Source organism: Pseudorca crassidens, chromosome 1 (genome assembly GCF_039906515.1).
Source record: "Pseudorca crassidens isolate mPseCra1 chromosome 1, mPseCra1.hap1, whole genome shotgun sequence".
NCBI classification, from domain to species: domain Eukaryota; kingdom Metazoa; phylum Chordata; class Mammalia; order Artiodactyla; family Delphinidae; genus Pseudorca; species Pseudorca crassidens.
In genome coordinates, this window is record NC_090296.1 from 60,188,340 (window position 1) to 60,201,689 (window position 13,350).

The window sequence follows — 13,350 nt, forward strand, 5'->3', positions numbered from 1 at the left end:
TCTCAAAGTATTAACAAATGATTTAGGTCTCTTTTAGGTTCCCATCAAAACTCTGCCTTCAAGAGAGCACTTCTGAATTCCTTGTTTTTTGTTTTTTTTTTAAAAAAAAGGATCTTTCACTTGTTGATTTTCTACCATGAAAAAGATCATGATAATAAGGTAAAAAAGATTTTTAAAATTCTATATTCCAATAATGTTTCATTAAAATTCAATTTTATGTATCCTTTATAAAGTGATATATAGTATAATACAGTTTTTAAGAAGTTAAAATATGATTTTAAAAGATATATATCAAGTCCTTGAACAAAATGTAATCCATTATAACAGTGTTTCTAAGGGAAAAATATATTCAAATTAGATGTCACAGAGCTCCTTTTCCAAACAAAAGTAACCCAGAATAAGTGCAAGGAATGCCTGTATTTTGCAAAGATTTATTTTAAAGATCATTTTAAAGATAAGTTGAGATGAAAATATAAAGTAAGGAAGAAATCTAGAGTAATAAAGATGTTTAAACAATATACCTCTTCCTCCTCCCCCTGGAAGCAAAGGTGAGAGTCTGAGTGGACCCTCCAACAAAGTTGGAGGGGAGAGAAAAGCTCTCATTTCAGGTGAAGGTCGACCCAATGGTGAGGGACCATATGGGGAATGCTCTGGAATAATTAAAACAGCATATTTAAATTCATAGTTTCAATTACCTACACTACAGATTAGAATCCCATTTCAACAATTACCTTCGGGTCATTCTATTGCCAATTTAAGTTTAATCCCTGTCTTAAATACTAACCATGCCTTGGGTTTTGCTGATATGGGATAGAATTAAATATTGAACCCTCTGTTTTTAAAGTCTATCTACCAAATGGACACTTCAGTCAATAAAAACATCATCTCCTTGGTAACTAATACACTTGAATAACCATACAATATTAAGCAAAGGACATCATATTTTACAGTAGTAAGAGGACTTCAGGGGCATGAAGTTTGTTTGGTTTTGTTTTGTTTTTAATGGCAGTATGTTTCCAGATATTTAAGCTGGTGAAGGTTGTAACATGGAAGGGCTCTGTTTAAATCAGGGCCAGTCCCAGATAGGCTGTGTTGGGCCATGAATTACTTGAGAAAAGCTCACATTTTGAAAAGTAGGAAAAAAAAACCCACAAAATACTCTGAAACATCAGAAATTACTTTTGATTCATCACCAGTGAAAATTCAGTTTACATAAAATAATTCATTAAATAAATCACTTTATCTATAAACCATATAACCAAGAAGAGCCTTATCATTTTACAAACTTCACCATTCTCAAATAATGGTTATACTTTCAAAGATCAAAAATCAACAACATCAAAAAACAAACAAACTTAAATGCCACCAAAATAACACTTTTCCAAACATGTTAAATTTTATTATGTAGCTTATATAATATTCAAATATAGTTACAACAAAAGATCAAAGCATTATTTACCCTGAGACTTTTTTGCTTTAGATTCAGATAAAAATTCCTTCTGAATAATTCCCCCCACTCCAGATTTTGTTCCTATTTGAAATCCATAACAATCTTCTATTTTTTAATGTAGAAATACTTTCATTTTAATGAAACTGGACTCTCAAAAGTGATTTTTATAACTTTTCAACAGTTATTAAAAGGGGAATCTACCTATATAAAAATAAGTTTGTTTTCACTGCCCTAGAAGCTTAATTCCAATTCAACCAAAATTATTTGGAAAAATTTTAACTATTTGGAATAGTATGAGATCATAAAGATGCTAACTCATTAATGAATGGACAGAAATATTAAATACATCTTCTAAAGAACTGTTTCTTTTAGGGATAATTAAAGCAATCAAAACTCATATTATTAAGGTTTTCCCAACTTTTTAATGAATACTTTTAAATAATTTAAAACCAGTTGTTTTAATTCTTATTTTTATAATTCAAGCAAATTCCAAAGAATAGTTAATATATAAACAGTCACAATGCTATTCCATTTAAGCAATCCTTATTCATTCTCCAAAAAAATAACTAATGAGTACCTTACTATGTACAAAGCACTTTGCTTCTCAAGGAGCTCAAGGTACTAAACATACTTTATCTTAACAAATGCCACTGAGAAAAGGAGGCAGCCATTATTTACATTATTGCGAGAGAACAAAACTCAGAAAATTGGGAGACCATGAGAGAACTCAGATTAGAACCCTAGCTCCAAAATCTAAAATATTTATTAGCAGTGTTAATTCACACTAATATAAACTATATATGCAATATGTATAAAAATATATGCATTTTAAATGAGGGATTAAAAAAAAAAAACTACCTCTGCCAAATGCTGTATTTGGAACATCAAGTGCATAAGGATCTTTTTCTAAAAGTTCAAATTTAAACTCTGTTTCAGTTAACCTGCAAATAAAGAACAAACATCTCTAAGTTACTCATCCAAGAAAAGCACCCACATTTCAAGAAACTGCCACTATTAAGTACAAGCTACTCTTCACTATCTCAATATCTACATAAGAGAAACAGATCCTTTAAAATTATTCTGACCAAAATACCTTTCCATATCCCCCACTATTTATTTTGCGGTAACAGGTTCCTTTTTGCCTAGTAATAGTGATGTTTTGTTGAGGCTTGGAATTGTTTTGTTTTGTTTCTTCAAAAACAGAGTATAAAGAGTACTATATCACAGAATCCAAATTTTAGAAAGATCTTGAAGGGTCCTCCAAGGTCAACCAGTTCAAGTCTATTATTTTACAACTAAGGAAAGTGAAGCTAGCAGTTTAAATGATTTATGCAAAATGAAAGTACCAGGATTAAAACACAGGGCTCCCAGCTCTGAGTCCCATATGCTTTCCATTATGTTATCCATATGATTCCAATCATAACATAAAATTGGAATCTGATTAACTCATCCTACTATTTTACTCCTAAATTTTTTTATCTGAAAAATATGACATTTTAAAAGAATCTTATTTCTAGTTCTTCACCATCAGATCTGAAATGAAACATTTAATCATTCAGTTTTCATTTGTGAGTAGAAAAGACAAGAAGACTAAAACTAATACTGGATAATGTTAATAGTACATTCTGTCAAGAAATTGTAACACTATGGGAAGACTTTCACAATCTTCATAGAAAAGCGTTTACTCTTCCCTTTGATTGTACACTGTACCCTTTTATCCTCCTATCCATTTTGTTATTGTAAAGCAATGCCATCCAATGCAATAAAACCAGGGGAAAAGAGAAATAATAAACATTCTATCCACTTATTCATTAAAAGATGCTAATACTCCGAGAAGTACTATATCAGAGAGATTCATCCTGTCTATCTCCATCTCTGGTAATCTCCTGCTACCTACACTGGTTTAAAAAAAAATTTTTTTTTAAGTTACTTTTTACAAAAGAATCTGTGAAAAGTTTCCTTCTGTTAGAGTAACCTCTCCAAGACAAGTGTTTCAAACAAAAATCTAGTAACTCCTAGTAAAACTAATAGATACTTTACCACTAGATATGTTGGGTTCACTGAAAGCTTTCTTGTTTATCCTTATAAAAGTATTAACTAATTACTAAAATGACAACTAAGAATAAAAGTCATAACTAAAGTTTTTAAAGTATTCCCACTAAGATACTTACTTTTGTCTGTTGTGAGCATTTTCTTTCCTTAAATCATTGAGGTTTCTTTCAGTAGTTCGAGCTGCCAACTTAAGGAAAATAATATATCTTTAAAAACATTTATGAAAACTTAAAATGAAAGATAAGCATATATAAATATCTCAATAATGGCATACAAATATCCCAGTCACTTAAGTAACTAAGTATCCATTTCAGTAAACTCAATGTAAAAAAATTCTAATTCAGAAAATTATTTTAAAAGGGAATGAGTTTCATATAACCAGAAGACATGAGCCTAAGGCTGCAGTTTAATCATGTACTTGCAAGAAATGCTTTTAGCTTGATGTGAAGTCAAGGATTAGCATTATTTGGTGCTGTAAATATCCAAATAAAATGACAAGAGCAATGTAACAGGACCGAAGCTTAGGAACTGAGACTCAGGATCATTATGCATGGCCGCATTGGCTATGGAACAAAGTAACCGCTTCTGGAAAGAAATCACTATAATTCTGTGAACCTATAAAGGTCTAAAACAGTTTCAGAGCTGGTAAAGGCCATTTTTTTTAATGGCTGAATATAATCAAAGCATGCTGTGTGTTTATTAAGTACACAGCACTGTATAGATATATTCCTTTAGTCTTTTACATTTGCTTAGAGACACTTTCATTTAATAAAAATCAGAGTATATATGTTTTAGAAAAAAAAGCTTACACTTATACCAAGAACATGAAATATACCCAAATAGTTGTGGGCAAAATTAAGCTTGTATAGAATACTGCATGTTTCCCAGTTATTCTGTGGACTCTCCAGATTACAAGCAACAGGGTGTGGAACATCAGACCTGCCAGATTAATGCAATCCACTAGAGCAAATGTAACGATTACAAAAAGGTAGGTAAATTAACTCAGTCTGTAACTTTTTACAAGTAAAAAGAACTATATTATCAAATGTGTTCACTTAAAATGGTGAACTGCACCTGAGAATTGACTTTAACTGGGCACCAAAAATGTAGCTTAACCACATTTTAGCACTCAATATCAAAAAGATTCCATGTGTGAATCTTTTTCTGATATATAATTATATAATCAATTTTGTACTAACAAAAAAGAATACTACACCATAACAATTTTAGTTAACAAAATACCAATTCATTTCACTTTTAATAATGCAGAACTAAAATCATTTCTAAATGTTGTCTATAGTGTAACATATTTACTATTAAGCATATGGCAAAAAAAATGCATAGTTAAGTCAAAAGTAAGTTCTACTCTGATTATAGTATCGTATATATTAAAGATATACCTACAACAGAGAAATATAAAAATAAACTGATGGCAATGATTCATACTTGAAAAGTTTATACCCAAAGGTTAGCAAAAACTGTAATTACAGTGAATAACTGCACTGTATTCCAAAACATTCGTATTCAGATATTAAATATTTACAATATGCAAAAAAGATTCTATTAGGAACAGGTGTTATGGAAAACGAAACAGTCCCTATAAGCTTAAATCTGTGGTAAGGACAAATATAAATGACCATAGTACCTGCCACGGGATACAAAAAAGCAAAGTACTATGACAGTTTGAAGGAAGAAAAGATTAAATCTAACAGGATGGAGCAAAGAAATGCTCAATAGAGAAAGTAACATCTGAAATTATGAAATTATTTATAACAGTAAAATAGTGGAAACAAACTAAAAGTTTATAAAATGAGAAAGGTTTATATAAATTATAAAACATTCATAAAAATATCTGTGATACATTAAGAAAGCAGGGTATAAAACGTTAATATATGATTTTGTTTTCTTAAACATATATATGTGCTTTATGTCTAAATGTATCAAAAAAGTATGGAATAAATTAAAGTAATACTGCTGATTACTTCTTTGTACTTTTCTACATGGTATGAACTTTTGTTCAATAAGTATATATTATTTTTATAAAATCTGAAAAATATCTTTTCAATTTGAGACATGAAGGGCATATTTTCTGCATGTTTTAATTTAAAGTCAATGTCATTATTTACTAAACAAGAGATTCAATGTATTGAAAAGAAAAAGTACAAGACTTATGAATCTGAAAGGTCAATTTTTCAATTTCCAATTTTCCCTCTCTAATCATGCGACCTTGGGCTATTTCCTCACCAATAAGACCTGAATAATAATACCTATTTTACAGAGTTACAGTGTGGATTGAATGAGTAATATATGTAAAATGCCTTTAAGTGCAGTGCCTAGAACATAAGAGATATTAATAAACATCAGTTCCTCTCCATCTTGAAAAAGTAATTTGCATCTGAGTATTTAGAAACTGGTGAGAGGGCTTCCCTGGTGGCGCAGTGGCTGAGAATCTGCCAATGCAGGGGACACGGGTTCGATCCCTGGCCCGGGAAGATCCCACATGCCACAGAGCAACTAAGCTCGTGTGCCACAACTACTGAGCCTGTGCTCTAGAGCCCGTGAGCCACAACTACTGAGCCTGCATGCCGCAACTACTGAAGCCCATGCGCCTAGAGCCCGTGCTCCACAATGAGAGAAGCCACTGCAATGAGAAGCCCGCGTACCACAATGAAGAGCAGCCCCCGCTCGCCGCAACTAGAGAAAGCCTGTGTGCAGCAATGAAGACCCAACACAGCCAAAAATAAATATATAAAAATTTTTAAAAAAAGGTGAGGAGTGGTGAAGAAGACTAAATTCATTTCCAAGCCCAGCTTATTAATTCAAAAACAAATCTTCACTTGACCACTCAATACAGAAGCATACAAAAATCTCAAAATTGGGAAGGACCTTGATATTCAACACATATAATCTCTCACTGTAAGTTGAAATCTCCATTCCAAGAAACATCCATGCCTAAAAACAAAAATACCTTCCAAGCTTCAGTATAACAACAGTGATAATTTAACAGTTAATATCTACTGAGTGCTTACTATATGTCAGGTACCTGGCTAACAGAATTATCTTATTTAACCATCACAATAACTCTATGAAATAGGTACTAATGATATCTCTGTCTTTAGGTAAGGAAACTGGTGGTAGATGATAGGGTCAGAATATCAACCAAGACGGGTTGACTCCAGACCCCATATTCACCCACTGTGCAAACTGCTTCCCCTTGAAGACTGCAAGGGACAAGTCTTCCAAAGGCCAGCTATTAACAATAGTTCTTCATTTTAGAGGGATCATCCTGATCACTAGCCAAAATCTACATGCTTATCACTTCCTCATACAGTTCCTCTGGAGCACTGACATGTCATTTCTCATGATGGTCTTTTTCTTAATGTGTAACAAGTAATTCAACAATGAGAATCAGATACCTGAATTGTATAACTTTTAGAATTAGGAGGGGCTCTAGATTATTACTTAGTACAGTCCCATTGTTTTACAGATGAGTAAACAGGCCCAGAGAATTTTAAGTAATTTGTCCACAAGTAATTAGTTGACAATCCAGTGCCTGAAACAAGTCCATGAACACTACCTCACCTCCGCCAAAGAGTATAAGCTCCTTGCAAAGAAGCAATGTGCTGAAAGCGGAGAAGGAAAGGTCAGATTTTGTGAATAACTGTATCATAACAAAGTATGTTCATAAGGAACATAATTTCACTACTGGTGAAATTAAAAGAAACTGATTTCTTTAAACACCACCTTTTTTCTCAGTTTTAAAAGTGTACTTTTTACACTGCTCATTTAAATTAGGAAAAAGAACAATTTGATGAAAAAGCCTAAGAAAATTTAATACTTACCCAATTATCATGTGCTTTTTTCTCATGAGAAATAATCTGAAAAAGAAAGTCATTAAAATAGTACTGACAACAATTTTTTTCAGTAAAAAACATTCACACCTACCACTATGATTTAGTACGCAACTCATAAACTCAAAAATAACTCAAGCATCTCTAAAAAGTCAGCAACTAACATTTTAAAGCAAATTTTCATATACATATGATCTACTCTATTATACTTTTAAACAAAAACTGAATGTAAAGACAACTAAAATTTTTGTCTAGTAACATTTCTATTTTACACAATTATCAACTACAATAGGAGGTGCCAATTAAGAGACAACTAGCCAGACTAAACAAAGGCCCCAGTGCTGATATATGTTTATTTATTTATGCAACCCAAATTCCCAAATCAGCATCAGTTCACATGGCAACTTTAAACAATATCTTTTGTTCCAGAATCTCTGCCTACCTAGAAATGTTCCACAGCCATGTGCAAAACCTTAAGAGAGTAACTATACTCCTGCATCAAAACAGATACCAATTCAAACAAATCACAACTGTTTTAAGTCACTCACACACACACACACACACACACACACACACACACACACGCACACACACATGCACGCACATACCTACCTGTCCTTGATAAGAATGAATGGTTCTCTCCAATTCTTCTTCTAGATCTTTGGCTCGCTTTCTATAAAGAACAAATAATCATTCCACTATTAACATATACTAAGAAATTATAGAACACACTATCTCTACTGAAAATATTAATTAAAACACCTAGAGTGCTTTGTTTCATGTAACTCTAGAACTCCACATGTTAATCACCTTTATGAGGTTCTAAAGTATATTTTTTCCTGATATAATTTCAACCTTAATTAAGCTTTAGGAGTACTACTACTTGGGTTTACCTAAATCAAGATCATGAAAAGATTAGATGGTATACTGGCTTATTTTTATTTTTAAGAAGCATAGTATTGGGAGATTTATTCAGACTTCATATAATCTTAATAGAACTCTAGGAAATTAATGATCTATAAGAAATAAACTGTTATTTATTACCTTTATAAGACTAAAAAGACAATTCCTTCTTTTGGATAAAATTCAAGCTTACTCTTCCCAATGTAAAATGAAGTATCACAACTATTTGGAATACTGTTGAATCTTGCCACTTATTTTATCTGGGTTTTTATTATATCTACTATTTTACCTTAGCTCAGTGAGGATTGAGCTAAGGTAAAAACCAGACTTACGGTCTTATAAACACTTCTTCATAACTTTAATTAAGGCTTACTCTCCTTTTGGTGGCATACTTCTCAAATTGATTAACATTATATACATTCTTCCCCATGTGAACCAAAGAGGAAAGACCTTAAAATTAATCACATTCATAAAGTTCTTAACATTAACATAAAATAGGATCGCTCATATTCAAATCCAACTAATGTGAGAGATTTAAAATCGCACACACTGAAAGTGCGATTCCTTTCTATATTTTCTGTGTAATTGCATAATAGCAAGACATCTAAGGGAAAAATAATGAATCAAAAATATGTGGGGTTTTTTTGGTTGCTTTATTATTTTTTCTGGTATTGGGCTTTTGGATACTCTTCCCACCTCAAAAGAAAGGGGTAAAATATATTCAATACCTATAGGTCTCCAGCTCTTCAGCTGCATGGCTGATCTTTTCATCTGCTTTGGAAAGTTTCTCCTCTTTCTCTAACCGGTAGTTTTCCTCTGCTGTTAACTTCCTTAAAACAAAAAGTGTTTTATTTCTTTTACTATATGTCATAAAATAATCAATAATCAATTACTGCTTCCCATTTTACTGATTTTACTGATACTGCAAATATCAGTAAAAACATCACATGCAAGAAAAAAATGTACCTGAGTGTGGAATTTAATATTATAAACTCAAATTGTAAAGCACCTTGTCTAATACAGTACTAGTAATACAGAAGTTTCAAGAATTTTCTGTAAGACTTTATCACAGAAATAAGATTATCAAAGGTAAATATTAATAAAAAATATTATGACTATATTATTTACCAAGCTTTCTAGTATAAAGTATTACATTTATTAGACAAGAAGTCACCAACTAATGAACTATGTTTCAATAATTTTTAAATTGATTGTTAGTTGTTAAAATAGTGATTAGGCTTCCAGGCCAGGACACACGCACATGCGCGCACACACACACACACACACACACACACACACACAAATGAACCCAAAGTAAATAAAATTTAGTGTCCAACTTACTACTTCTACTTAACCATAATAGCTAATTTAATGAGCCCTTGAGCATGTGCCAGAAACTCTTCTTTCACCTCTATATATATTATCTTATTTAATTATCACAATAGCTCTACAAGAAGGGTACTGTTGGGCTTCCCTGGTGGCGCAGTGGTTAAGAGTCCACCTGCCGATGCAGGGGACACGGGTTCGTGCCCCGGGCCGGGAAGATCCCACATGCCACGGAGCGGCTGGGCCCGTGAGCCATGGCCACTGAGCCTGCGCGTCCGGGGCCTGTGCTCCGCAACAGGAGAGGCCACAACAGTGAGAGGCCCGCGTACCGCAAAAAAAAAAAAAAAAAAAAAAAAGAAGGGTACTGTTTACAAAAAGAAAAATGAAGCCCAGAGAAACTAAATAACTAGACCAAGGCATACAGTCAGCAGTTAATGACTCCATTATACTACATCACCCATGCTGTTTCACACGGTATCATTAATAACACTGGTCCCTCAAGATATACTTGTTGAAGGCCACCGGAAAACATATTTGGAGTCCTACCTATGGATGCCTCACCTTTTTCATGAGCTTTGGGGAAGAACATGACAAACCACTGAAGAAATTCTACATGTCAACAATAAATGTTTTATATTCCACACACTACATTACCTATTGCTTAGGAAGCACTCCCCAACTCAATCCTAACCTAAAAAGAAGGACTCATTCCTAGGTTTACTGACAGAAACCATGAGGCTACCCTCATGGTAGCTCTTCCATTTTGTCAAGTTTATTTCTCTTTTATGCCTGGAGCAGTCCCCAGTGGCCAGAAGTCCATGATGAATAGAAAGGTTGTAAATTCTGAACTGAATCCAAAGCATGATTGAAGTACACAGCTTGGTACTCAAAGAGCCTAACAAATCACCTAGCATCCTGATGTCAGTGGAGTTTTAATATTCTCTACCAGTTTCCGAACACATACAATAGAATCTCGTTATTCCCGCTAGTTATGGTCTATAAAGTCACCACAAATCCTAAATTAGCAAATACTGCTCCTAGGGGAAATACAGGGTTAGATTCCTATGAGCTCTGATCACAGCACTTTTATCATTAATACATAACCCTGTTGTATGTGTTTCTGGTTAAAGACACCTTATTTAATATATACTGCTGATTCATAACAAGGAACTCATGGCCCACAGCATTATAACTCATGCCTGAACAAAGTTTATCTGCACATGTATTTTCTCTAGAAGGCGCACCCCTGCCTTCCTGCACTTAGCAACGCTAGACAGCACTTCAGTACTACACTTGGGGACCATTTTAAACAGCTAAATCACCAAAAAAATAAAAAATTAAGATGTGGCCCTAAATAAAGAACACTTGTTTACAGAATGAGAGCTGAAACGAGAAGGCAGAGTTCTTGTTCGACATCAACTGGGAACATGCACACTGGGCAATTCAAATTTTCTGCCATTCTGTGCAAGTTTGCAAATGACCACTAAAGCTTTGCAAGTATTGATTTTTTTTAAAGATATTTTAATATACATGTTTATTTATATTTATTTATTTTTGGCTGTGCTGGGTCTTCATTGCTGCGCGTGGGCTTTCTCTAGTTGCGGCGAGTGGGAGCTACTCTTTTGTTGTGGTGCGCGGGCTTCTCACTGCGGTGGCTTCTCTTGTTGCAGAGCATGGGCTCTAGGCGTGTAGGCTTCAGTAGATGCAGCAAGCGGGCTCAGCAGTTGTGGCTCGCGGGCTCTAGAGCGCAGGCTCAGTAGTTGTGACGCACGGGCATAGTTGCTCCACAGGATATGGGATCTTCCCGGCCCAGGGCTTGAACCCGTGTGTCCTGCACTGGCAGGAGGATTCTAACCGCTGCGCCACCAGGGAAGTCCCACTAGTATTGATTTGGGGTTACAAATAAATTTTCACAAGTAGGTGAATTTACAAATACAGAATCCTCGAATAATGAGGATCAACTGTAAAAACTTGCATTAAGTTATAAAGAGGCTTGAAAGTCTGTTACATTTTGTTTCCTTTAATGATGAAAAACATGTGATATAGTAGTATTTGAAAATCTGGTGTCTCCAGATAGATATCTCAAGGGTCTTCTGTGTATCTATGCATTCAAGCATCAGCATACATACACATACACACACACACACACAAACACAATCTTTCACTACAATATATAAAAGCACTAAACATATTTATTCATATATTTAACAAATACTTATTGAATACCATGTGCATAGTTTCAGGCACTGGGAATACAGAAGAGAAGAGAATGAAGTAATTATCTCATGGAGTTTACATTTAATGTGGGGAAGATTAAAAAAAAAAGATAATCAATCATCAGAGGATAATGAAGAAAAATAAAGCAAGATACAAGATAAGGGGATAGGAAGGGGCAGGTATTATTTTAGTTACAGTAGCCAGGGAAAGATTCTTTGAGGTAACATTTGAACCTAGACTCAAGTGAAATGAAGGATTGAACCTAACACAGGGGAATAACCACTCCAGGCAGAAGGAACAAGTGCAAAAGGCCCTGAGCTACAGATGTGCTTGGCATGCTAAAGATCATCAAAAAGGCCAGCATGGCTGGAAGATAGTGAGGGAAAAAGAAAATGAATAAGCTAAAATTAAAGAGGTAGCAACACGCCAGATCTTATAGGGTCTTGGAGGCCATGATAAAAGCTGTGGATTAAATTCTGAGTGTGATGTGCAGGCACTTGGAATTTCCAAGCAAGAGAGTGACAATACCCATAATTTATGTTTTAGAGGGCTATGCTACTGAAAACACATGCAGGAAGTTAAGAGTGGAAAGATGGAGACCACTCAGGAGGCTACTGCAATAAACCAGGTACTAACAGATGATGGCTGGGATCAGAATAGCAGTGTGGAAGGTGGTAGAAAGTGGTCAGATTCAAGACATAGGAAAGCTGACAGAATCTGACAATTGACTGAATGAAAGAGAGAAGGCAAGGATGGCTTAAGCACCTGCTCTGAACAATTCAGCAAATAACACTGCCTTTTACTGAGACAAGGAACACTGGGCTGCAGCAATTTACACAGGGGAGAGGAATCAGTTTTATATATATCCGAGATGGAATTAATGGATACTTCAATTAGTAAGATGTCCACCCAGATTCCCAGACCTAGCTTGCAATATTGGGAAGTTTAATTAGCAATAATTTGCTGACTACTTATTAGAAGTTAAAGAGGATTTTGTGAACCAGCCTGGAAAGTCTACTATCATTTATATTTTCTTCCTTGAAGAAAAATGTGTCAAAATCAAATAACTTTCTTAAAAATAAATTGATGAAAAGCAACCCAGTCATAAATTGAGAACTGTGAATAATCACATAAGCCGCATGCATATGCAACATTTTTAAGCTACTTTACTTCCCACTCAGTGGAGTTACCAACATAATTTTTATTACCTGTGAAGTGTCATTTCATTTTCTTGATACAGTTCAGTCATTACTTTAAGTTTCTGCTGAAGCTTTTGAGTCTCACTTTCAAACTGTGTATTTTCTGACTGTAAAGATGCTTGTTCAGTCTGGAGATTTTTAATACACTCTACAGAAAAAGGTTTTAAATCACAGTTAAAGGAGCAAATATTCTAAGTTGCACAGTAACATTTCATAAAAATAAAGATTACCAAAAGTAATTAATAACCTAAATTCTTTGCAACAGAAAATTTATAAGGTATTTTGTTCACCTAAATACCTTTTAACATTTTAAAGAGCTATATAAATTATTATAAATTTTTTTATTATTTAA

General features: G+C 33.9%; 1 protein-coding gene across 11 annotated transcripts in view; it reads right to left on the reverse strand.

The window, feature by feature from the left end:
* MIA2 (MIA SH3 domain ER export factor 2) overlaps positions 1-13,350 on the reverse strand; it is an 89,768-nt gene that overhangs the window by 23,206 nt on the left and 53,212 nt on the right. For 9 of the 11 annotated variants that reach the window (XM_067737160.1, XM_067737155.1, XM_067737165.1 and 6 more), the window contains 7 exons: positions 13,008-13,146; positions 8,985-9,086; positions 7,966-8,026; positions 7,345-7,380; positions 3,622-3,689; positions 2,309-2,391; positions 522-650 (listed from right to left, as the gene is read on the reverse strand). In XM_067737160.1, the coding sequence (XP_067593261.1) occupies positions 522-650; positions 2,309-2,391; positions 3,622-3,689; positions 7,345-7,380; positions 7,966-8,026; positions 8,985-9,086; positions 13,008-13,146 (618 nt within the window). The remainder of the gene's footprint in view (positions 1-521; positions 651-2,308; positions 2,392-3,621; positions 3,690-7,344; positions 7,381-7,965; positions 8,027-8,984; positions 9,087-13,007; positions 13,147-13,350) is intronic. The other 2 variants (XM_067737173.1, XM_067737170.1) reach the window with 1 other exon arrangement.